Source organism: Fringilla coelebs, assembly GCF_963513975.1.
Source record: "Fringilla coelebs genome assembly, chromosome: 5".
In the NCBI taxonomy this organism is placed as follows: Eukaryota; Metazoa; Chordata; class Aves; order Passeriformes; family Fringillidae; genus Fringilla; species Fringilla coelebs.
In genome coordinates, this window is record NC_140033.1 from 46072771 (window position 1) to 46100062 (window position 27292).

Here is a 27292-nt window from a genome sequence, read left to right on the forward strand (position 1 = left end):
GTTTAACTTTGTACTTTCAAACATTAATAAATTAACTCTCCCTCTGCAGTTTTTTCAGTAGCAAAACTCATTTCAGAATGACACCGTACTACCACTCTCAGTACTGACAAGCTCACAACCAAGCACACCCATCTCCTCTGAACTGTCCACAGGTGATGTTCTATACTGTGCAATGGCCATGAAGCAGAAATGTATCCAGTTACAATGAAGTGCTAAGAAGGGATACCCTGAATTTCAACAATTGTACTGAGAAGGGCTGCTTTGGGCTGTTATTTTGGATTTGGTTTGCAACTGTTTTTTCTCAAAAGAAGCAAGTTTTTTGTTTATGCAGTAAAAAAAACCCAGACATTTTATATTGCTATTTATTTCTTTTTAAAAATTAGATAATTCTCAATGTAATATTCTAGCAACATGCTACTAAGCATTCTATACATTCCTTCTTCAAAATAATTCCAACTAGATCTTGGCAAAGATAAACCAAATAAAAATTACTTTAATAGTACCAACCAGAGTTAAACCAAAGGAGAATTCCTCCCCTGAATCTGACATCATATTTAAGTGAAATTGCACCACTCATATTTAATACTGTGTTGTCTTATATAACTATTCAAATACAAATATTTCATTTCTCTGATAGAAACATTGTGTGTATATTTTTTTCATCTAATTCAGAATAATAAAATAAAGATTTCCATGGGAATTAAGAAGAGTTTCAACTAGGGTTTCATATGGCAGGCTTTAAAACAGTGCCTGAAACCAGTTCTTCCACTGAGTTCTTGGTTAAAATCTACACACTTCCAATAACTGCTTCCAGCAGTGCAAATTATGCGTCCTCCAAAAAGTTTTAATGAAAACAATTTAAATAAAACTGGTTTGACAACCTGAATATGCAAAGTCAAACCACAGGATACTAAATACTTTTTGAGATTTGTTTGCTTATCTACAAACAGAACTTCCCTCCAAGATCCCATGGAGCAGAAAACAATTGTGGTAGCAATTAAAAGATTTTCATTTGTCAGATTCAAGGTCACTAGTTAAATTATTCAGTCAGTTTTACTTCCAGCAAAGACAATCTCTTACAGGCATGTATGGTTTTGTACGTTGTTTCCTAAATTGTTTAGAAGCACACTCTTATAGTCTCTATTTTATGGTGTTGTGCTTTTTTACTTATTCATCTGTACCAGGTTTTAGCTGAAAATTATTGTTCAATTTGTACAAATCACCCATAATTTAAACTGTATAATTACACTTCATGTAATCTCACAATTTCTGTGGGTAATTAAGTGATTCTCTACAGCTTTTTTATCAAAAAAAGAGCAATATACAACTAATGAATCCCAGTAGGATTTTCCCCCCTCACAAGCACTGACATTATTTATTTATACACACTGAACCAAATCCTTGGGCATGTCTGATGAGTTGTGCAGGAATCAGACATGCATGCAAAATGGCTCAAAGCTCACCTGTCACAAAGGGCCAGATCCTGTATCAGGGCTATATCCTCTTCACAGAGAAAGGAAAAATAAAGTATGAATGTCTAAATTACATCAGCTGTACAGATGCAGTGGACCTTCAAGCAGAAGGAAAGCCCAGTAGTATGCCCTCTTATTTAAATTCTCCAGCATTTACTGTTTTATTTTAGGAGTGCATATGGAAAGGGTATATGGAACTCTATAGCACCAGAGGATTATACTTAAAATCCTCTCGGGGCAAATTACACTGAATGTAGGGCCAGTTTAGGGCTGGTATTTTAATTTTCAGTAGCTATACTATTCTAGAGGATCTAGCCTGTATCATCATAGTGCAAATGTAACCTCTTCTATAGATATCTTCTGGCAACAATCAAACAACATAACCTTAGAAAAAGAGGTACACCTTGTTAGTGAGGCGTGGTACACGGACTCTGCTATGTAGCCAGGCACCTTCTTTCATTGCTCAACCATCCATTTCTCAGAAAACATTTTAAAAATAACATTTCCTTTGATAATATTAAAAGTAGATGATATGATTTTTTCCTCAGTAAATTAATAAAGTACAGTATAAACTGATTTCCCCAAAGTCATTTCAGTTTAAAATGGGCTGAGAAAAGTTACAATGTTTAATGATAATTTCAGAAGAGTACCTGGTTCACAAACATTTTTTTTTCTGTAATGAGAAAACTGTCTGTGAGCAAAAAAATAACAAAAATAAGCACATTTTCAAGTGATTTGCAGACAGTATTTTAGGTGCCACCACCACCTGCAGTTATGATGATGACGCTTTGTACCAACAGAACAGTGTCCTACTGATGATCAACACTCATCCTCTTCATGCGATGAAGCAGGGCATCTTTTTCCATTTGGACCTCAGCAAGAGCCATTTTGGCTTTGGCTAGTTCCTGTTTGAGACATTCATTTTCTTCAAGAAGCTGAAATAAAGGGGTTAGAAAAGAAAGCTATTAGTATAACTCCATATTGATGATTTTTTCCATTTCAGTAACTTTTAAAAAAACAAATGCTCCCATTCATTGCTGGGCGGAGGTTTGCTGAGGCTGAGCCAATTGCAACATTCTCAGTCAGTGAGTGTAGAACATGGAGAGAGTTAATGCAATCAGCTCAAAAGGTGGGATAGCCAGTGTTTCAGCTATGCCATTTCCATTCTGGAGTGGAATGGAAATGACCCAAGATTGTGAGCTCTGGGATCAGATTTTTACCCAGTGAGAAAAACAGCCAAATTAATGTGTGGGTTCTGTCATCATCCATTCAAAATCTGGGTATGACAGAGATACCCAGCTGTTTGGTCAGTACAGATCTGACCAAACAGCTAAGTCCCTTGTCTTTGGTAGCTGTGTTGTACAGGAATGAAGGAAATGGGGAGAAGAAAACTCCCTTGTAAAATTCCCTCTGATGTAAAGGAAAAGAGTATGCAGTGTATTATTACACTATTTAGAAAGCACTGTTAAATTGCTGAACCACACCATAATATTCACAATCTATATTTTCCATCTCCAACAGATTTCTAAACAGAAGTGTATCACAGACCCACCCCCAGACAGCCTTACAATTATGATTAATAATCATTGTAACATAATTTTGAGGAGGGCAAGGTGAAGTCAAAATGAGTTTTTTATACCTCATTTTTAAGGAAGTCAGATGAATCCCCGCTTGATTTAGAAGGTCTGGGTGTTTCCCAAGTAGTTTGCGTGGCTTGGTCCTGTGTTTTATGTTCAATAGATCCCACTGCTTGCTGCAATGTGCTGCTTGAATTCTTCATCTTTGACACATCATTTACTTTTTGATTGTCTGCATTACAGAAATAATGTGCAGTTTTTTGTCAAAAAATTTTTAAGCTTTATTCTTATCAGTATAAAATTAAACCCACCTAAAACAAATATAATATTAAGTACATTGATATTTGCCTCTCAAAATCAAATTTAAGAATAAAATTTAATTAAAACTCATAACCTTTTAGAGGAAGAAAGAAACAATATGTAACTTCCATCCTGAAGAAAATAAACACATTTTTATACCGACCTGTATCATCACCACAGAAAATGCACTCTGAATAATCAGTAATTTGAGAACTATTAATATTGCTATTAACACACTGTCTCCAGGTCTCTCTGAAGACTGCATTTACATTTTAAGACACAGTGAGATAAACCTGCAGAATCAAGTTTTTAAAATAGAAAATAACCTTAATTACTTGCCATTAAAGAAATTTTCTAGCATTTGTAACTGAAGTACACTAGATAACAGCTGTTAAAATATACTGTTGTACATCAAGAGAAGAAGTCAGGGTCATGGTTTTACAGTAATTTCTAGTACTACCTGCAACACAAAACAACAAAGACAGCAACCACCTTGGAAATCTGTAAAGAAAGACAATTTTTTTGTTTGCTTTGTAGCAACAAAGGAACCCTAAACTTATCATGATGAAGTGATATGCACTCATGAAGCATGTCCTGATGACATTATAAGCATATTTTTTATTTCTCCCAGGTTGATTCAACTGTGGATTATCACAGCCAACACACTATTCAAAAAAGGTAATCTTCCTTTTTGTGACTACACTTAGAATTATGGCATATGGCAGCACAGCTTACACAAATTATCACAGTTATCTTTTCATAATTAGTCATAAGTATGCACAAAGGAAAAACAACAGGATTATTGAATTGAGATATCAAGGTGAAGCAACATACAAACCTCTAATGAGAAAAGTGCCATCATCATTTCTTTCTATCCAGAGTATGTCAATATGCAGTTTTATGGGTACCAGCTCAGATGCCTTAAGATTTTCACGTGGACTGTCATCCTAAAAAATACATATAATAAAAAATGAGTTTACAAGGAAATCAAAATAGATAATTAAGATGTTTATTTAAACATAAGTGAATTTAATGAAACTTGAAAGGGAATGTTTCAAAGCAGAATTTTCTAATGGGATCTCCACTAAACTTTGGCTCCCTTTTTTTCCCCCCAGGGATCATTTTAAAGGCTCGAAATTATCTCTGGAGTAAGTCTGCTCAACTCAATATACAGTCCAACTAAAATACTTCAAAGTGTTTTTACAGACATCTCAATAAGATTATACCCCAACTCAAGACATTTGTTAGCTCAGGAGCTGAGTCACAGATAAGAAGCCTGTGCTATATAGTGTCTGATTTTCCCTTGAACTATTTAAAGATTGAATGGGTACAGCTATCATTCTTGAGCAGATTTTGTCTTTTTAGAATTTAGTTTGGGATGACACCAGCTGCAGTTTAGTTAGACTACTGTATTTAACAGAAGAGAAACTTTACAAATTACTTCTTTGGGGTCTCCCCAGGAGGTCTTTGTAGTTCATTATCCCTGTCAAACAGAATAACAAAGCTAGTATAATCAGAAACTATACATATCAGCATTAAATGTGTACCAAGAAAGCTGTTGAGATATAGCTTCCAAAGCTTCTTGAAACACCACTGAGATTGCAGCAGAAAATGCAAACAATAAAACAATCTTTGTCAAATTCCTCTCCTGCCATGAAACAACACTGCATGAAGTCTCATGCAGAAGAAATAAAAGAACATACTGCATTGAATAGGCAATGCAGCACACATTTGAACCATATCTTCTCACTCTAAAATACCCAACAACTCTATAGAAATGAATCATCTCTATGTCAAATCTGCAGTTTGTCAACCATCATGAGTAACTTCACCATGACTTGTGTGCACTGCTGAGTGAGCACTTTGGTGCTTTTGCTGCCAAGGAGAATCTTGTTGCCAGTTTATTATTGTACATTCCCCATCTCAAGCAGCTGCTTTCTCAAGAACATGTTGCTTAAGTCTGCCTTCTTGCCAACAAACCAGCACAATCCTGGTTTCAAGGTTTTGCTATTTCCATTTGGGCATTCATGTTTGTGATCCACTGAAATCTGAGGAACAGATTCACAGCTTTTACAGAAAATGCTTGTGCTAATCCTGTAGAGAAGGAGCAACTCTAAGAGTGCCCAAAGATCTTCAGGGGATGGAAGAGCTGTATCACTGAGGGAAGGAATACTGATGCATTTTGAGTAGAACACAAGACAATTGCCTTTCCAGTCAGTAATGATCTTGGCAGAATCAAGACCTTAGCTCCAGATGAAGAACTGGAGCTGGTCTTCCAATCCTCACCTTGTTCAAACTTTGTATGGGTGATTATTACTGTCCAAAGCAATGTAATAATTTATCTTTATGTTTGTTTGTTTTTCTGTTGTTCTGCACCCCTCAAAAAAGTGTCCTTATCTTTATATTCAGTGGTTGTGCAGTACAGAACTCACCATCTTTTTTAAATGTCTGAAAGTCCCCTAGAAGACTTGAGCAGAAGTGTGCTCTTAATATTACTATTTTAAGATATGATATGGTGCTGAAAAATGCTTGCACTGTTCAGTATCTTCTAGAAAAACATGAAATTTGGGTTGTGTTCAAGTGGTTTGTACTGGAATTCCATAACATTTCTCCTTATTTTGTACAGCACTTTCATTGCAAGAACTACCCTCCAACTAGGAGAGAGAAATAACCTTTAAAATCCATGGTTTGTAATTAGAAAACCATATCCTTTGCTAAGCAAACAAGCCCAACCAGAAAAACCCACATTGTGCCTCTAAAACCTTACATATAAAATTCCCAGACACTGTTACTCTACAAAAAAGATTTGAGAGAGGGGGGAAAAGTATAAAATATTAATTCATACAAATAGCTTGTTCATGCAGAAAATTCCCCTCCAGGCACACCACAGACCTAACCAAATCTATGGATTTTAAAATTGTTTTAGTGTTATCTAAAGACCTTTCAGAGTATGATAGCAGTTTCTTTGAAGTTAACTGTATCCAGATTAGTAGTTTATCATCAAAGAAACAAGAACACAAATTTTTTTTGGAGCAGCCAAGTATCGCATTGTTAACATACTTTTAAATTAATCCTTGCATTAGAAACTTTTATCTTCATAGGCATCACTTCTGCGACAGTTTCATCTTCTAGAAAATGCTGAATGTTTGTGAGAGAAGATGTTAGAAATTCAGCACTGAAGTTCTCCACATGACACTGAAGAAACCCATTTTTTACAGCTAGCAGGGAATGTACAACAGCACTAGGCCCGCTTTCCCATCTCAGACTAATCTCAGGTGAAGAATTAACAGGTCCAGCCACAGATTTACAGTCAGAACCTGTTGCAAAAAGAAAACAAATTTGCATTAAAATTTTGCATTGTACAGAAAATCAATTATGATGTAATTATTTCCACCTCTATTGTCCAACTGATTTTCCAAAAAGTATCGTAGAGTTATTATTCATTAAAAGCAGTGTTACAAATACAGAACTTCAGAGCAAATTTCTAAGTATAGCACTTCAAAGTACAAAAATAAAGAGCACATATAAAGGCTAGTACCTCACTGTGACAAGAGAAAAGACAATGCAGAAGTATCACCATCCACAAAAAAGAAAAGTTTCCTTGGTGCCTTGATGATGGACAACCAATTATTTTGCATACATTTCCAATAAGTCACTAAATTTCAATTCACAAAAACATTTAAGTCACTTCACTCTCTCAGGAGAGCAGGTATTTTCTTGGAAAGGCTGAACTTCCTGACTTAGGAACCATAAACAGCAATGCAGTAAGATAGAGAGTATGACCACATATGCATTACTTGAGTGGCAATAGACTTGAGTGTTAAAAAAACTCTGGCATTTTCTTGCTAATTTCAGTATCTTTAATCAGTAAGGACAATTACAACATTCAACCTAAAACCATAAAGACCATAATAAACTAAACTAAAGTAAACTAAAATAAAAATTTTAGGTAACCAGATTGCAGGGTGGGGGGGAGTGAGCAGTAACGATTTTTGGTATAAAATAGTTACCCCATGGGATTCTCAAGTCATGTCATAACTATGATGGCTGACCTACAGAAACTATCTCTATGACAAGAAGCACAATCGCAGTAACAGAAAAAACAAACATGAAAGGTGAAGGTTACCTCAAGAAAGAAACTCAAGAAAAATTAACCGCATTATGTCAATTCATCAACACACACTGCCTAGAGCTACAGCAGCCTGACAAGGTAATTGATTTGCTTTCCTATTCGTACATTAATTGGGTTCCTCTTCCTGTACAGTGTGCAGGTTCATGGATGACCTGGCACAGCAGCAGAATCAGGACTTGTGCACTTACCTACTAGCATTTGAGCCAGGGTAGACAGACACACTGTCGATCTGGGCCGACAGAGACCAATGACAAGATGTACATGAGAACCTTCAGCCTCTGCTGTGAACCAGAATTTCTATCTTTGTTACCTCTCTGAACAGAGCTTTCCACAACACTGACAGCCACAACTCCATCCTTCTGTCTTTCCAATGTCTAGAAAGTGCTAAACCTCATATTCTCCTTCCCCACAAAAACCCACCCCAAAAACCAAGCAACCAACCAAAACCACTGCAAGTATCAACTATCTTTTTAGGCTCAGTCCAGACAAAAGTGAATAAACTACCAGCAGCCCAGGAGAAGAAGGGACACTCTCCAGACAGAAGAACAATGACCACTGTTCAATGAGTCTGCAATTGGTTCAGGAAACTTTGTTCCCCTCAAGGATCCATATACTTCCCACACATACAGATAAAGAAATAAACAGTAGGTGCCCTAAGTATTTCTGCACCTGAAAAGAGTGCCTGCATCATTGCTGGAAGGATCCAAAGTACAGAAAAAGAGCAGAGGAAAATAACACACAGTCTCAGTCTTGAGTCAATTTTAGTTATCTTGCAGATACCTGAAAGGGGCAGAGTCAAGGGAAGATGGAGTAAAAAATGTATTAAAAAATTTGGAAGCTGCTATGAACTGCTGTTGCCTTCTAACAAGCAGGTTCAGAATGGTAAGATCTCAGTAAAAGCACAGCACTCCCACAATACTTCTGCCATACTCCATCCCTCGTTCTTTTAGTTTTGCTGCCAGGCAGGATCAGATAAAGTAGCAGTCCTGCAACATGCCCTGCAGGGAATTGCACAGCTGCCATGTCACCCTCAACTTAGTCCAGCTTTTAGCCACATTCTTCCCTTTTTACATCTTCTGCATTAAGAGTACAGTACATTTTAAATGGTTATTTTCATCCAGAACATCTTGGAGACTGTAATTATAAGTTGAGCATTCACTGCATTGCATGGTTCCTCAGATTACTGGTTTCGATTGTTAATGCAGCACTTGAGAAAAGTTTTATAAAAGGTCTCGAAGAGGGAGGTTGCTTTTATTGGGATATTATCGTACACATTCGCTCACCTGTTCTTTTAGTTGTATTTTGTTACTATTAACTCTTCTAAACAGTCTCTTTTGATCTGATTCTGAAGCTTTTTCCAAACTTTTTCTCTTTTAGTTCTAATAGAAATGAATATGGGACACAGGGAGCAGCAGCAGAAGATTCCTGACAGTACAGAAATCACAGTGAAGAGAAAAGATCAGTGGAGAGAAGATGTACATTACAGAATAGGAGTGACCAGCAATGCTTAAAAAAACTAAAAAAAGTGTTGTTGGCTCATCCATTCAGGTACCTGCCAGAAAGGGAGAGATACAAAGTGGAAGTATTTGAAGATTCCAATCGTGTTATATCCTTTCTACCCACAAAATAATTAGACAGTGCACAAGCCTCTCATTATCAGCTGAGAAGCATTATCATTATCAGAGGCTCCAGCTGTAGATACAAACAAGAGCAGGAAGGTGGCATGTTCATATTATTTACCCCCTCCAGCTTTTACAGAGGATATGGCAGATAACCAGAAGTTAATATGCCTGCTGTATGAACTGAAGGTCAGCCATGAGTCCTCCCTGCTGGACCTTCCCCTAGCCTTCAGATGCTTGACTACAACATCATGCGATAGCTGCTCAGGCAGCGGCTGCTGGCAGTGGTTCAGTTACCAGTAAATGTGTTCTTTAGGCAGGGGATCAGAGGTTGTACTACCTCTGAAGCTGAAGCACCTGCTGAACAAAAGCCATGCTGGTAGAAGGTTGGAATAAGAAAATGGCAGGCAACAGCTGCTATAGCTATTTCCTTGGAAAGGAACTGAACCAGAAGCAGGTGTGTCAGGGATCTGCCCCAAAAACCCCATAGTGCAACAGAGCTTACATCCAGCAATCCATGTAGAAGGCTGGCAGAAGGGAGCAAAGCAGACTGTGACATGAGCTGCCACACCAATACATCATGCCAAGGAAAACACCTCATCCATGACAACTCGGTTTTTCTGGCAAAATGTGTATATAGTGTACTCATGCCCAAGAACAACTTGAAAGACACTGGTTGATCTAGCTGTTCAAATATTTGGCATGAAACTACACTCTTTGTTTTAAGTTTAAAAAAGCCGAAAACACCCAACCAACAAAACCCCCAAAAAACCAAAACAAACAAAAAACCCAACCCAACCCAAACTAAAAACAGTTGTCTGTCTTTAAAGCTCCTACTTCCTGACAAAGAAATGTTTAAAATTTTCTTAAACCACATATTATAAGCCTGTTTAAACACTGTGTGTCATTTAATCTAGAGAAACTGATCTTGAAAAAAAGAAACATTCCTTCAAAGGAAGGTACATAAAGCAAAGTACTATTAAGAGTGATAAGCAGTTCCATCTTCACGAAACAGTAACACAACGCAATGTGTCGTGGTTCCACCCCCGAGCAGCCAGGCCCCACACAGCCTCTCGCTCACACCCCTACCAATGGGATGGGGGAGAGCACTGGAAGGGTAAAAGCCAGAAAACTCATGGCTTAAGACAAAGACAGTTTAATACAGAAAACAAAATCCAAGAACATAGCCCCATACCAGTCACTATGAAGACAATTAATTCTACCCCAGCCAAAACCAGCACATAATGCAGCTTACTTCATTTTCAAAAAAGCAAACTAATGCCCAAAATTCAATGCAATGCACCTTTTTACCCACATGATCATAGACAGTTCCATTTATTTATTCTTCCTTTTTAATGTATGGTAATGAAGAAAGAAATCAGAGTTCTAAACCAGCATAAAAGGGATACTAGTCTAACATAAAACTGTGTTTGCATTTTTATTTACTTGGAACGAATGTTTCCAGCTCCAATTTCAACACACTGAATTGTTAGTTCTTACCAACAGTTCTGTTGCACATATATTGTCGAACACCAATATTTCCTAGTTGGTTTGGTATCACTTGGTTGACCTGTAAGCATATTTCTGTGTCTTCTCCTCTGATGTCAATTTCACCATTAATACCAAATACTTGAAAAACCACAACAGACATCTGTAAACAAAACCCAGATAAAACAACATAAGATTATAAAATGATTTTACAGTGATTATTGTTCATAACGTAAGTCTAAGCCTTTCCTATCACAAAAGGAAAACAGTCCTTTGTATTGAAAACCCTTGCTCACAGAGAAGCAAAAAGTTTTCTCATTTTCTGTTGCAGTGTGTTGCAATTTCCTGTTTTAGACTTCCCAGTCCTTTCCCAGGGGGCAATACCTTCTCCCTTCCCCTCCCCTTGCCTCTTCCTAAGTGATGTCCATCAAGCTTAACATCCCAGCAAGGGCATCGTGTGATTGGCAGAAGTTCAAAAGATGCTTCTTAGCCCTGGGCCATTGGCCTGTCTGAGTGTCATTGTCCCCTGAGACTTGCCCCCTCCCACCTGGTTGGTGGCTCACCTATCCTCTGCCTGCCCCCTCCCCCTGGGCTTAAAAGGACCTTGGGATCATGTGGCCGGGATTCTACTGTGGCTGTACCAGGATTCAGAGATCTGTGACCCTGGAATAAAGCTCGGGATTAAACCCTGGGGTAGAATCCTCTCCTTTTCTCTTCACCTAGCCTAAGGACTCTCACCAGAGGTAAACCTGAGTTCTTACCAGCCTGGACTTGTCCCAAGTGCCAAGCTGCAACATCCAGCCAGCCAGAGGGATCTCTGGGGTGAAATACCACAGCTGCTGCCTCTGGTCAAGCAGCAAGGGCCAGACGAGCCCAGGCACGTTCCATCCGGTAATATTGGGATACTATTCCAATTCTCTTATTCTTTTCTTTTTGTACACATTGGCTTCATAATGGATTGCTCAACAGCCTGTCCAAAGACAGACACTTGTACTGATGCCAGTTCAGGACTGGCTAGAAAAGCCATGGAAGTGAGATAGAGTTTCCTTACTCTGACAGAGAAGCACATATCTATGTGATACCTGAAATGTCAGGTATCTGACATTACCTACAACTGTACTCAACTTTATGCGTATCATAAGCACAACCAAGTACTTGCAGTGCTGAATCAGACCAGGTTAAAAAGCTAGGATAGACTACTAAACTTTGGCAATCTGCATAGTAGTCGGCCCTTTTTCTCTATTTACTGGGTTGCAATATTTTTAAAAAAGAAGCAGAAGTCAGTTTTAAGTCAGCTTTGGTATCAGAAGATGTGAACATCATTAAGGCTATTCTGGTTCATTTTTCTAATGACTCAAAAAATCACCCCTAAAAGGAGACATTTTAGTTTTGCTTTGAGGCTTAATTTACAGAATGAAATATTCTAATGGAATACAATAACATTACCATTTCTTCACTAGTCTCATGGACATTTTCTGAAGCAGCACTTATGGCATCTGGAGATGAACCATCACAATTTTCTATCACTGTGCCTCCTTCATGGACATTTTCTGATGGGCTTTGATAGTTTGTGGCTGTAATACCTTCCAAATACACATCAGAAAAAATGAAAAGTTAGCACAGCATAATTTTAATCACTCCTACATTAAGAATAAAGTCAGTGTCTCTTAGTGACTGCACACATTAACTTATTTTTTAATATGAGTTGAGTGGCTTATTAAACAAATATTTATGATTGAACTGCCAAATCCATTTCTCTTATAGAGAGTTCAAAGTTCTAGATGCTTATCAAAAGTAAAGCAGAATACAGTGACAAAACCAACACAGCACTCTACATGCATTGTTAAAAAAACTGAGGGCATTTTTTAGTCTTCCAAATCAAATAATATAAATGTGATGCAGCCAAAAAAAAAAAAAAATCCAAGTTGTGTATCTAAAATACTGCACAGTGCCTTTAGAGCAGATGCTTGTATGTTTAGAAAAGTAAGCTACATATATTTCCATTAGAGCAATCATAATCATGATAGCGTTTCCTTGACAACTGGAAAGCATAGATACTTAACCTGCAGTTAAATATTGTTTAACAAGCTAAAAAGACATATAAAGGTTATTTAAAATAGAAAATACATTTCATGGCATACTCCCACATAAGCACATGCAGGAATACTCCTACAATTCAAATATATAACAGGCTTGCAAGTGAAGCAGTCTTCTCATTATTGCTCTAGACTGAAGAGAAATCCTACAGAAAAAAACCAGTCTTATGCAAATTAGAATTATCAGAAAAGAGGTAGCAATAAGGTCTTCTTACTCTATTTCCTAACATGGGAAAATTATTCCATCAGTATATACACAGATGAGCAAAAATTGGACAAATACGTGCTATTAGACAGTCAATATTTGAGAAATACTCCTTGAGGGAAGAGCTGCAAGGAGACTACCAAACCTATCTGACTGGTAATTAGCACAGTGAGCATTAGTGAAAACTCATTTCTTTTTCATCCACTTCTAAAATGAAAGCTTCTTTACCACTTCAAGTGTAACACTGATTCAGGCTACAACCTGTAAGTATTACAGCCAAAGCAGTTGCTTTCAAGCAAAGCAAGGAACAAATTCTGCCTAAATCAGATTTGCAACACAGCAGTTGAATGGTCTTACTTTCCATAAGAGAGGAAAATTAAGCAGTGTCAAAATTAAATGGTGCTGCTTAAGTAGCACATGTTATTGCTTTCCCCTGCAATTATGTATGGTGAATACACTTGACATTACTGGTGAAGGTAACAAATAGTCTTGTGAAGTATCCAGAATTTGCTGGACTAGAATCCTTTTGAGCATGACTTTAGCAACAAACAACATTTTCATGTATTGCTTATAAATATTTTGTGAAACCTGCTTACCTTTCTCCAGAAAGCTTTGACTATCACTTCCATCACTCTCTACCAAATGATCCTCTAGCATCATACTATCAATAGAGATGGTATCCAGAGACACTTGTGATGGACTTCTCTTCATATTTTTGTAAGAAACAGAGAATGCGGGGAGGTTGGATGAGCAGCGTTCCTTAGGCTTAGCACTTTTAAAATATAAAGATATGAGGAAATTGTTATTTGTATTAAATAATACATAGAAGTTACATTAAAAATTCCTCTAAAACCAAGCAGGATATAAATAAAAAAGTCTGATTATTCAATACTCCTTTGACAAGACAAGGTAAATGTAGAAATAACATACATTCATGTAGGTATTTATGTCAATACTTCTCTCACTACATATTTCCTAACACTTGAACTAAAAGTAAATAGTTTAAATCAATTAACTAACACTTCATTTTAACTTTCACTGAATGCTGGATACTGCATAACTTTTCACATGCTTTAAAAATTTTCATCTACTAGAACACAGAATCACAGAACAGCCTGAGTTGGAATAACCATCGAGACCAACTATTAAGATGTTCCCTTCCTGACTACTGAAAGTACTGGAAGTTTGTGGCCAACAAGATCACTAAATATTTTCAAAGAGTAGGAAAACTGTTTTAGTATTAATTTTCTATACCTTGAAGAAGACTGAGATGCAAACATTTTAACTGAAGCCACTTTGTTGATTTCAAGCTCTTCAGATTCTAAGGCAGTTTCTGTTTCCAAGTCAGCGACTTGGTTAGGACAGCCCTCCGTTGTCCCTTCCTGTTCATTTAACTTATTTGAGAATATGTTTCTGTCATCCTCTTTATCAATGAAAAATTCAGTAGAATCTTCTCTCTTATTTAGAATGGACACCGAATCCCTAGGATTCAAACTACTTTTCTCACTTAGAGGTCCACAGACCTCTTCTGAATCACTTCTACTAAAAAGTCCACTGCTTCCTCCTTCACTTGTATCTCCCAAGCCTTTATCTGATGCATCATCGGAAAATGACATTGCTTTCTGAAAATCCATATTACTGTCTGATTTAAACAAAAGAGGATCTATTAAAATTCCTTTATTAACTTCAGCATTCAGAGGCTTGCAGTCATTTACATAACCAAAATTAATACTGGCTTCCACTATCTTACTACCAACTAATTTACTCTCTGAAGTAAGAGTTTCCCCATTTCCCACAGGGGAGAGTTCTGATGCCATGGTACTTCCTTCTTCCTCAACAGGAGATTTACAAGGGTTTCCCTGGGTCACTGGATGGAGCAGTAAGGCTACTTCTGCAGTTTTCAGAAGAATCCCAATGCAGACATCTGTTTGCTTTGCAGGTTTTCCTGTCACTGCCTCTACGTCCTTCCTTAAGTTTTCCAGGAGCAATACAAGAGAATCATGGAGAAGCAGCAAAAAAAGATACTGGTAGTGATTGATCTGCACGCTTACATGTTTTTGAACATGAACAAGAACATGTACATCTGCATCAGAGGAAGAGCTTTCAGAAAGCACTCCTGTACTCTCAGACATTTGAATGCCATTGGTCGAGGGCTCCATCTCACTGCTGTAATACTCCTTTAGAAGTTTCTTACGTTGCAATCTATTAGAGAGATCACTAGATTCACTTTTTGGAATGTTCAAGGCTGTCTGATTACGGGATACAAGCTCTTTTTGTGACTTTGCAAATCTTATTGGCTGACAAATCCAAAGTGAAAGCGGGAAAGAGTCCACAAAGCTTACTGGCCGGCCTTTCCCACTTTTCGTTCCTTCATAATCTATCCAAAACTGGGAAAAATGCATGGCCCAAACATCAGTAGCTGCAGATGTCTTTAATGCATATTTATTCAATTCTGGAATGATATAACCTTTATAAACATCATGCATTTTGGTATCTTGTTCATGAGCATGTCTCTGGAAGATTGGATGTAAAAGATTAAAATTTTTGGGGGACTTAGGAAAAGTGGTGAAATTTCTACTGAAAAATTTGGAGTCCTTGAAGTTCTGAAACAAAGCTTCTAGATCAGAGTGTCTGCAGTTTGGTGAGCATCTGGTATTCGTAGCAATCATCTCTGAACTTTGAATGGAAAGTGCACGAGGTTGATCTTTATGAATTTCAGGTTTGTTTTCAAATGGTATGATGATCTGCAAGGGAGAAATACATATTTTCTAATTAAAAATATGCAGATTAAGAAGGTATACAATTAAAAAAACAAAATAATAGCCATGACAGCTGATACAAAGGAATATAATTATAGTTTTATGAGAATTCAAGTACAGTGAAACAGAACAGGGATAAGTTGGGCTCACAGACTATGATTTATATTCTCCCTCATTTTTAAGAAGGATGCTGTGGCATCAATATTTGTACAAAACCAGAAGGGTCCCAGGCTTTTCATCAATATTTGCACAAAAACATAAGGGTCTCAGGCTTTTCTTATCTGAAGGTCTTAAATTTAGTTCAGCTATATTAGGCTGAAGTGGCTGATTTCCTCAACTCAAGCAGCTTGGTAGAACATTTCTTAAAGTGTTTCCAAAATTTACAGCTTTGAAAAACAGAGAATTATAATTTGGAGTTCAATCTGGCGTGTCAGATAGGGTTTTTCACCATACCGTGTACTACACTATTTTATTTCTTTGTTAAGATGCAAGCAAACAGTTAGATGTGCCAATGCAGCTAATATTCTTAACATTGCAGCATATAGATCAGGTATTTCTGACAATTATCTGATAATCATTATACATTTGTTTCATCAGGAAAATAATAATATGTCTCAACTTTTAAAAAACAACAAATAGTTTAGCACACTGTAATTAACTTCCATATTTTTAGTCCACATTTTAAAGTAAACTTATGCCAAATCCTGAATCTTAAATTGTTAATATGAACCTTGGCCACTCTAGTTTGGGTAATACCAGTGACACTGCTTTCTATCACAATATCTCCATTCTGAATCTAGAAAGTAGGAGTAAAAAATCATCCCTAAAGACACAAAGATGGGGGTAATGAAGCTTCTTCATTTAAATACAAGGACTCAGAAAAAAAAATCAAATAATTAACCATATTATATGCAAACATCAATTCATCATTTGCTTGAATAAAAATAATGTTGTTAATACAGGGTGACATAATTAATACAAATCAAGATTTGAGGGATGTAAGAATACTTTTATCCTCTTGTAGTTTAGTAGGCTATTCCCATATAATAATTCAATATCAGATTAATCTATATTTGCAGATTTCCAGTTGTTTGCTCTTAATAACTGTTTCTATTCAGTACAAACCATGTCCTTGTGAAGTTCCATTAAAAATGTAGCAAGAGGTTAGAAAGATAACCATCTCTCCATATGCTGACTTTTTAGAGCCCTCTCTGTGGGCACCGCTGAAGAGACTAATTTTGTTCATCTCTGAATCTTGGAAACCATCCAATGAAACACCCAATGCAAACAGGGTTTGGGTAGGAAATTTATCTGCTCAATAATTCTTTCTTTACAAAGAAGGAGAAGACAAGGGAAGCAAAAATTTGACGTTCAGCTGCATTAACAAGCATCACTCCTATGCAATAAGCATACAGAGAACTCATGTACCTGAACTACACCAACAGCCAGCATGAAACAGAAAATGGTGAGAATGGGTTTTGGAGAAGGAAATAAACCCTCAGATGAACTGCTAACTTTACTCTAGAGCATTCACCAACAAGACAAAAGAGCTTTGATATAATACAACCAGAGGAACAAGGAAGAACCCTTGCATTAATATAGAGTACAAATATTAATTTTTTACTTGTTTTTTTACTTTAGTGCTCAATTTCTTTTTAGCTCTGCTATGTCAAGCTCGCTGACCACAGGCAAATAATTCAGTATTCCCACTCAGATCTTCAATACAAAACCAAAGTACCCAAACCAAAATACCAGGACACAGATGAAGGAGTACAGGAAACAAGATGTCTGTCTTCAAACAATCATATTCTGCAGAGTTTTTTAGAGAAGCATTTTTTCATTCATTTAGGTATTTGTAAGAGAATAGGAGAAAAAATAATCTTCCAAGGAACCACAAGACCCCTGCTCAATGTCAGCATACCTTTAACATTAGTCCATCCACTCTCACATCAACGTGTTCATCTGATTTTGAATTGTCATTTAACTTGTACATGGCCATGAACTGAATAAGACTCTGTTTCAAATCCAACACAAACTGGTTTAGCCAAAGAATACTTCTCTGATCCAGAGTGAACTGTAAAGCGTTCAGCTGGCCATACAAATTTGGACATGGAACTAAAAGAGAAAAAAAATGAAACCATGAGAATAAGGAAAATGTTTATGGGTTGGGTTTTCTTTGGTTTTTAATCGATTGCAAACTTACATTTTCACCAGTACTTTTCATCAGAGAAAGAACAGAAACCCAGTCCTTTAGTCTCAAGGAAGAATTAATTGTTAGGGCGTACCTGAAGTGATGCTTCTTTCTCTCACTCCAAGAAAGTAACTGAATTTTTGAGTGTATAACAACCAAGAACAGAATTAAGTCTGAAGAAATGGGGAGAATATTCTCATTACAGAGGAAAGGGAAGACCATGGAAATTTGCTGTCCTCAAGTTCCATCACCAAGAAATCCACTAACACTTCTGTATATAGAACAAGACCAGCCATAGAACACATTCCTACAAATAACTCCAGCAGCTCTTCATTGCATTTTAGGTATTGTTGCAATAGTTTGAGTTCTTTTATGTAGTCAGACAGTGAAATTGCAGAGAAACAAAATGTGGATGTTGGCGAATGAATAATTCATGTGCCAGTAAAAATGCTGCAAGTGTTTTCAGACTGAACAACCATGTTTATAAAAAACAGTATTATTAGAAGTCTGCAGGAGCAAGCACTGTGGAAATGGAGCAGTCTTGTGGTCTATCCATTTTAGGAAGCCATTACCTATTTCCAAGCTTTAAGCTTCACAAAGGTGAAAGTAACACAAAATTTGTGTCAGTACAACAACAAAAACAAAAAAACAGAAAAAACAAAACAAAAGAAAAGTCTTACTAGGAAAGTCTTTTCCATCTGGGTAGTAATATTCAGTGAATTCAATATGAATAGCTGGCATTTCTGGTGGAAGATACAGTGACTTTTTATTGCAAGAGATCAGAGCTTTCGGGGAAGAACGACACTGGTCTGCTGTTGAAACCTGTAAATGATAAAAGATTATTTCATTAACACATTCCATTTTTATGAATGATTAAGCATTTGTAGTTGCATGGTACTGTCCCTAGTAAGGTAACATTCCACTGCTCGTGGATGTAGGCCCCCAAACAACACAACACAAAGTACAACACAAAGTGCTGACAAATAGTGACAAACACTTAACTGCCTTGAAGCAGAAATGACTCAGAAGAGCTATTTCTGAGTAGAAGAGTTTCACAAGAAAACTGTTTTAAAGGTACCAGATCCCCTTCCTTCATACAAGACAAGAGGCAGCAGGTCACTTTCAAAGGTGTCCAGCAGAAGCCTAGAATGACCTGATTTTTTATTGCAAGTACTACAGCTCCTGTTTAAGCATTTATGCTTGGATGGAGTGTATTTCCATAGAGTCTGGCCTAGATAGGGGATAGATAAGCTAGATAAGTTTATTACACACATTAGGTAGTTCTTGTATTGTCATAAGAACAAATTCCAGTACACAGGCTGACTCTCAAACTGTGTGTGAAGCACATGCACCTGGCAGAGATGTGTATGCTTGGATATGCCTGAAGATCTGCTTCACAGGAGAATCAAGATGCTATGGAACAGTAATCTCCATTTCTGTTTCCTTACAATATAAATTATGAAACAAGTAAGAAACCAACATTTGATATACATTTGACCTTAAATTTCATTGAATGCGTCCTAGTTTAAAAAATATGTTGCCAAAACAAAGCTTTTCCATTCAACAGTTACTGCTTGTTTGAAATTACCCAATGTATTAATATTGAATATATGATGATGTCTACTAGAATTTCTCTGGAAACAACGAATACATGACCTTTATAAGCCTGCTTCACTTTAAGTAGCTGTTTTCAAGAGGAAAACATATCTGCATTAACAGATACAGAAATTCAAGTAAAATGATCTATTTAGAAAAATAGCTTTTGGGAAATTGCATAGAAATAATGACAATTTAAAAACTGAAAATGTGTTTGTGTAGAGAGGAGGAGACAAGAGCAGAAGGCAAATGGAAACATGAACAGCACAAAACAATAGTATAAAACCACTTCAGATCCAGATGAAGGCTCCCAACAGCAATCTGCAATCTCCCACAAGAGCAGCTGTGATATGGCAGAAAAGTGTTGGAAATTTGAAAAAGAGCAAGCAGAAACCACAGTGATAAAGGACACACACTAAACATTTTTGTTAGGACCTGAAATTTAAGAGTAGATCCTCATATATCACTACAATTCTGCCTAATGGAGACACACTCCTTCTCTATTTCACTTGCCTCAGAACAGTCAATCTGGAACACAACCAGCAACTAAAACTACTCATTCTAACAAAGGGGATGGGGATGGAAATGGTAAAAGTGTTTGCTCAGAATATCACTAGAAAGGGAGTGGCTGGAAAAAGATTTTAGAAACTTAATAAAATCTCTTAACAGTTTTAATGTACTTTGAAAAATATAACAATAAGAAAAACATAATATACAAAACCACATATTAAAATATTAGGCAGATAAGATAGTACAATGAAAAGATTAAATCTGAATTCCAATTCAGAATTTGGAGAACAATAGGACTTAGATCAAACAATTTTAACAAAGCAGAAGCAGGCTCATAAAGGTCTACCCCAATAATGAATGGAAAGTCTAATTAATTTCAATGGGCTTCATATTGTCCCTTAAAACCACAGTTACATAACAGTAAGGGTGGAGTTGCCCCAGTTTTACTAACTTAGAGAAATGTACCTGATATATATTGAAATCTGCAAGTCTAACCACAATAGGGCTAGACATCAGTTTGCCCTTTGGTTGTTGGGAAGATACAGAGGAAGCCCTAGATGTTCCTTTTGATATCTGTTCCTTGCCTGTAAGAAAGAATAGTGATGGAATCATTGAAAAGAACAGTCTTTTTTTCGTAGTTTTAATATTTCATGGAAGTAGAGAATTAGTGATGTAAAGAAAATACCTGTTTGTAAGTTCTGAGGAGATACAGCAGGTGGTGATTTGGGAGGAGAATCTATGACCTGATCTTTCACAGCCTGCTTAAGCAATTCAACATTGCTTTTGAATTCATTTAATAATTCTTTGGCCCATCCACTTCTGGTTTTAGTGGCATCACTATAATGCATCCAGTGATCACAGCTGTCTCCTGCAAATAAGAGAAATGGGAAAAATATTAGCTCATTTGAAATTTTGCTTTTAGCAGGATAACAAGTTTCCACTATTTCACAAGTATTCTTCAAACTATAAGCTCATTGCATGCTATAATTATAGAACAACAGCAGTCATACCAGACATTAAAACAGAGGTTATATATTCCATATACATTCCATATTCCAAGTCTCAGCACTTCACAAAATCACTCAGAATATAGCATTACCAGCTGCCTTATAACACCACTAACACTCAAAACATCATTGAGTATTTTCAGTTTGGAGAAATCTTATGGCACATTAATGTCATATGTGAGAACATGCAAAAAAATGTTCAGTTGAAAAAAAAAGTGAGAGCAAGTAACAGAACGATGTTCTCATGCTCACTTTTTCCAAGCTTATCTTTCCTGCCAGAACTGTGTCCTAAGAAGTTCCTGGTCCCTTTCCAGAAATGTATTCTTTTTGTCTTGGTTCTCTAGCACCTTTATGGCACACAAACAACAAGGTAAGTTCAAGAAGTGCTGCAGCACACATAGCCTTAAAAATCAATCTCACTGGAAATTCTTTTGTTCCTGCTTTTAATTCCAACATGTTTCTGTTGGTCAAGCACTCAAACCTCTGAAAGAAGTCATGATATCTTCAAGTAGTCCCCGTAAAGACATTCTACTAACCTGTTCAATAATAAGGATGCAATAACAAATAACTTCTATCAGTTGGTACATCACTCTTTAAATACTACCATGTGAAATTTACTTTATTCGGGGCTTAATGAGTTTTTGGATACTTACACTGGGGATAAGCAAATATGTTTGCTCTTAAAATAGGAAAATTACTTTGAAAAAAAAAAATATTTTAAGTCTAAATGCAAATATTGTAGCATTAAATAAACTTTGAGGCTGGCACGTATCACAAGAGATTACATTCCCCCCCACACCTTCTTCACAGTTATCTTTGTTGGTTATTATCATTTTTATAGCTAAGGAGGAAGATAAAGGAACAGGATAAAAAACAAAGAGGGAACAAAAGATGCATTAGCCTGAAGCCCATGACACTGGGATTCTCCAAAACAGGGTTAGCAGCATGGTTACTCCAAGCACACACAAACAGATTCTGAAGGGCAACACCACAGGGAAAGCTCTAACGCCCCTTCTGGGAAGCCAGTTTGGGCAACTGCCTCTCTGAAGTACGTGAACGCTAACACATGCAGCAGCATGTGGGAGCAGGGGAACCACACCCCTGCATGCAGTTGCACGGCTGTGATCTCATTAGGATCACAGACACGTGGCGAGACGGCACACACAACTGAAATGCTGCAGGGGATGAACACAGGCTTTTGGGGAGCACAAGAGGGCAGGCAGGGCAAGACCAGTGGGAACAGATGGAGCTCAGCCTTGGCATGGATCACCAGTCAACTGAGTGTTTACAGGTTGGAGTAGAGGCAAACTAACATGAATGATGACGTTGTGGATTTCTGCTCCAGACCATCTGATTAGGAAGATGATCAGACCCTGTTTTGTTGTCACATGCTCTCTAATGTATCCTCTTTTAAAATTTTTAGATTTCTACTAGAAAATATTTATGAGAAACACTTTTTTAACATTTTTTTAATAACATTGCTTAACAAAAGGCTACACAATTGAGCCTCTACACACTGAAGTTCCTGTTCAGCAAAATAATGTAAAAAGCAAAACACTGATTGGAAATGGACATAAATGATAGTTTTCTATATATGAACAAAATCTAACAGATTGATTCTTGCTAATATCCAATTACTGAATTCTCAATATGCAATACTGCCTTCCTCTGTCAACACAAAATTCTCTTCACGTCAGAAATGTGTAAACACTGTTTTGATGACCAAACAAAACAGTGAAAAGCATTTGGCCTAAAACAGCTAATTCAGAGAAATTAAATTGGTTCCCAGATTGTTGCTTTTGTTGTTTGTTTTGGCATATAGAAGGAAGTGAAAAGGTGCATTTCAAATGGTTTGAGCATTATAATCCAAGCTGTATATGTGTATGCACAATTTTTTTTAGCTTTCAGACAAGATAAGTCACAGTCACAGGTAATTCATAAAAGGCCTGCTTTCATACCTGCTTTGTGAAATGGATAATAGTCCACTGTTAAATAGCTGAAGGAAAGCTGCATGGCCCCTCCTGTAACACGTCTGTTTGGATCTGTAAAACAAAACAATGCTTGGCCCTGCAGACATTCCATTCAGCATGTTAGTTCTCATGCTGCTGTAATCCTTTAAACACTTAACACCGACTTTCTTCCCTTTACTGTCTTTCCTTACAATCTCATTATCTTCCCTCAAAATTTTCATTCAGATAGTCTTCACTGGTTTCTAAAGATCAGCTTGCAAATTTCTGTACTACTTACAAATTGCGTGCTGTTTTCAACACTACTAAAAAGACAACGTCTTGAAAACACATTACTGCAGTTTTTCTGAAACAAAACTTTTTATACTGAATATATGATTATGATCAGTCTTTGAAGTCAACATTTACTATCAAGAATACTAGATAATTTTATTTGACAAATATTGCAGTGAAGGGGTCTTCTGAGAATCTGCTCTTCTGACTTTTTCCACTGTTGAATTTAAACTTGAAAAATAAAGGACGAATAAAAAGATCTCACTAGGAGTGATAAATTCCAACCACAGTAGATACACTGCATGTAAGGAAATACGTCTCCAGCCAGTGAGCCTCATGCTTGGGTCTTCTGAAAGTCTCTTTCCTAACCAAGGAAATGCATTTTTATTAAACCCTATGTTTTTCATATTCTTCTTCAGCAGACCTTGTATGTTTCCATAATTTTTTCAAAGACTAGCAATGTAGTAGACCTTGTATGTTTCCATAAAATTTTCAGTAACTAGATACACAGTAATATCTCACACTCTATGATCACTTTTGAAAGGCATGAAAAAATGCCCTTATTTGTCTTCTTTTTTTTCTGATTCCAAATGTGACTCATGCAATAGGTTTTTGTTAAAAAGAAGCAGTACAAGATTTACATACAAAATTTTAAGGTCACAGGACACTTGTTCCATTCTTTCCATGTGCTGTAGACCATATCAAATTGTCTAAATTAGTAACACAAAGAGGACTGCTCTTTTATTAGTTTGCATTTATAAGAGTATTAAAGAAACAGATTGTATAGTGACCTCTTCAAGCCACAAAAATGTTGTCACTGCATTCTTCATAACCCAATTAACTTATAAAAGAAAAAAACCCAGCAGTAACAGTCAGACTGATAGACTAAATTCCTAGAAGGCAGAAAAAAGCACAGATGCTACTAGCACTCTTAGGTTTTGCACTTATTCTAAAGTAATTGCATTTATTAATGAAATGCTGTCCTAACAGAGCCACCTAAATAGCTTCACATGAGTCCATAGACACTGGAGACAATTCTAACTATTCCTCTAAACTAAAGTCTCTTGACTTTATTGTATTATTATTTTCTCATTATTTTATTCCTCATAGATTTCATATACATGCAACTTTAAAAAAAAAAATTACCTTTTTCTTTAGAATGGATATCATCACATATATGTAGGTCCAAGTGGGAAATTACTAAGTGATACGAAGTTTCCTTAACATCAAAATCATTAAACAATTTTACTATTGCATCGTTTTGATCAGGTGCTGCTGTTGTCTGGTGCGCTTTCACCTGCTGGGAGCTCGGTGCAGGGGCAGAGCTCTGAAAAAATATTTAGTCAATCACATCAATTTATAATGTCTATTGTTTCTTTCAAGCATAAGTATCTGTCTTCCTACAAAAAACAGGCATCTGAAACAAGGAAAAAATCTGCATGACATGCATTCCCCCTCAGATCATTCCTGAGATTTAAGTTTAGTGTTTTAGAATAAAGCTAAGTTGAGTTAATGGGTGTGTGCACTGTACTGCACTGCCAGGGCACACCCCATTCTCCCCATTCCTCACACTTCCTTACACCCCTGTCACTCACAGCACTGGTATTTTTATAACTTTTGTTGCAAGCTGTTGAGGGAACTAAACCAACAATGGGCTCCTTTCTGCTAATTTAGTTCCTCAAGCTACATCACGATGGGGTCAAACATAAGTGAGTGCCAGTGCCAGAGAACAGGCGAGACGCAAGTACAGGGCACTGACGAATCAGAACCTCCTTGCTCAAGAGCAGGTAACCATTGCATTGCTGTTGCTGAACCTTCACATCACTGCATAAGGCATCAGGGCTAGCAGAAGAACTGAACTCTCTATTACAGTACACTGGCTTTACTCTAAGAGATTCTCTACAACTGACTGTACTCAGTAATCAATCACGTTTTATTTTATAGCACTTATATTCTATCAGTGTACTTGTCCTGCTTCTTCCCAGACAAGAAGAGGTGCCTCCCCTCAACACTCACAAAGCCCAGTGTCTAGCCTGCTCTATGTGCTGAAGAACACCAAGATTTACATGCAGCATAACTGCACAGATATGCCAGCAGAAATATATTTAAAGTAGAATTGGTTTTCACTATATATTCCATAAGAGCTGCATAATAAAAGCTAATTTTTCAGTACCATGAGAACAAACTGGACAAGCACTTTAAATTATTATAGTAAGCATATCTACCCACATATTAAGGTTACTTTAATGTGTCTTAATTATTTAAATTCGTAACCATAAAATATTTGGAGAACAAATTTACTAAACAGTCAATAAAGAGTTAAGTAAATACAGAAGTCTAAACACTCTGTACATGAATAAATAAATAGAAGTACTTTTTTTTTCTGCAGTTAACATCAATACAAAAAAATCTTGCAAAGTAAAGACCAATTTAAACTATGATTAATTCCCAGTATAATTGAAGATACACAGCTAAATGAAAATGAGTAACTGAACATTCTCTAAAATAAATTAACACAACTAACCACACTGTGTTGTATTGTAGAACACCTGATAATGATACGGTGAGACAATCAACTCTCATACCTGGGCCGTTTCAGAAGCCAAGCTTTTCCTCTGTTCTGCTGATTTCTCTATTGCTTCACTAAGAGATTTGGCATACTGCACCATGGCTTTCAATTGGGAATCAGTCAAAACCCACAGCAAATCATCCAGAATCAGAACCAGTTTGGATGCCACAACATTACAGTCTTTTAACTGAAAAAAAAAAAAAATTAAAGAAGTTGAACTAAGTACTTATATTTCTTATATTAAATACATGGGGTAAAGAAAAGCTTAATGCAAAAAGCAGTAACAAACATTTTTTATTTTAAATCTTATTCCTCTTATTAAGAAGTACCTAAAACACGGTATATTTATGCTTCACTGTATGTATTTGACAGGCATCAGATATTAAACTGCTGCATTTCTCTAAATGTAAGCAGTGTAAATATTACCAGAATCTAGAGAGCTAAAACAATGAAATAAACAACAATAAACAAAGCTCTGCAGATCAAACCATTTTATTAATGGGACCTATATAAGGTCTTCATTTTCAAAACATGCCTGCAGTATTTCTTGTAAACTCTACAATCTTACCAGTTACATGTTATTATAAATTTAGTTCAGGGAATTCTACGTTCAATATGGCCTAAATGTAAAATCTTTACTATGTACATGTATGCATTAAGAGCATGAGTTAAAAATTAAAAAAATAAAATAAGACTTCAAACTTCTCAAGTTTACCCTTCTTTTAAGCGTGACCCTAATTTTTGATTGGTTAGTAATCAGTCGAACTGGAGCACTCATTATTTCATGCTTAGAACTCTGGATTGCATCAGCTTCTATTCTGATCATCTGCCAGTTGATTTCTTTAAAAGTCAAGACCTTTAAAGACAGAAAAAAAGAGAAAAACACCTTGATGCAATATGACAGTTATTTGCACCTAGCCCTGTGCATGTGTATGTACACATCTGTGCATAGGTACACAAAAACTCACATGAGCCATACAGTCAGAACAAATACAACTCACTCGTTATTTCACCTAAAGGTGTCAGGGAGCCCTCACCCTGCTTGTCACAGAAATATTAACCTACTTCTAAGCAGGCTGAGGTAACAAGCAGCATTTTAAATATTCAGAAGAAAATAAAGGTCACAGCTATTGCATACTAGGTTGCTTTTGGGAGAGGAAAAAAATTATTGTTTAGTTTAATTTCAAAATGTTAAATAAGAAAAGGGCAGGGGAGGAAGCAAAGCTACAGGATAGGAGAGGTTTTTTTGGAGTGCTTTATTTCAATTAAAAGAGAAAGCTGAACATAGAGCACACTGCATGCTACGCAGACCCCACAAGCTCTGAATCCACTACATGGATTTCTGGAAGACACAGCAAGCAAGTGTTAGAAAAATGATGACACAAGAGCATCAAGTACAGCTGGACACTGAAAATCAAATATGGAAAAATGAACGACTGTCCAGCAGGAACATCGTGGAGAACATCGAATAAACAGGATATCAGTAGGGAAAACCAGTAATTCTAGTTAACCTAAAACTCCTTCCTGCATG

At 36.6% G+C, this 27292-nt stretch overlaps 1 protein-coding gene across 3 annotated transcripts in view; it reads right to left on the reverse strand.

Annotated features, from left to right (window-relative positions):
* Positions 1-346: 346 nt before the first annotated feature.
* BLTP3B (bridge-like lipid transfer protein family member 3B) overlaps positions 347-27292 on the reverse strand; it is a 47786-nt gene continuing 20840 nt past the window's right edge. For 2 of the 3 annotated variants that reach the window (XM_084206222.1, XM_084206223.1), the window contains 16 exons: positions 26477-26617; positions 25778-25948; positions 24339-24519; positions 22911-22994; positions 20631-20813; positions 20411-20529; positions 18520-18661; positions 17570-17763; positions 14144-15633; positions 13486-13661; positions 12035-12171; positions 10601-10751; positions 6410-6666; positions 4188-4296; positions 3112-3281; positions 347-2407 (listed from right to left, as the gene is read on the reverse strand). In XM_084206222.1, coding sequence (XP_084062348.1) covers positions 2282-2407; positions 3112-3281; positions 4188-4296; positions 6410-6666; positions 10601-10751; positions 12035-12171; positions 13486-13661; positions 14144-15633; positions 17570-17763; positions 18520-18661; positions 20411-20529; positions 20631-20813; positions 22911-22994; positions 24339-24519; positions 25778-25948; positions 26477-26617 — 3831 coding nt within the window. In that variant the 3' untranslated portion in view covers positions 347-2281. Of the gene's footprint in view, positions 2408-3111; positions 3282-4187; positions 4297-6409; positions 6667-10600; positions 10752-12034; positions 12172-13485; positions 13662-14143; positions 15634-17569; positions 17764-18519; positions 18662-20410; positions 20530-20630; positions 20814-22910; positions 22995-24338; positions 24520-25777; positions 25949-26476; positions 26618-27292 lie in introns of those variants that run through there. The other variant, XR_014616168.1, reaches the window with a different exon arrangement.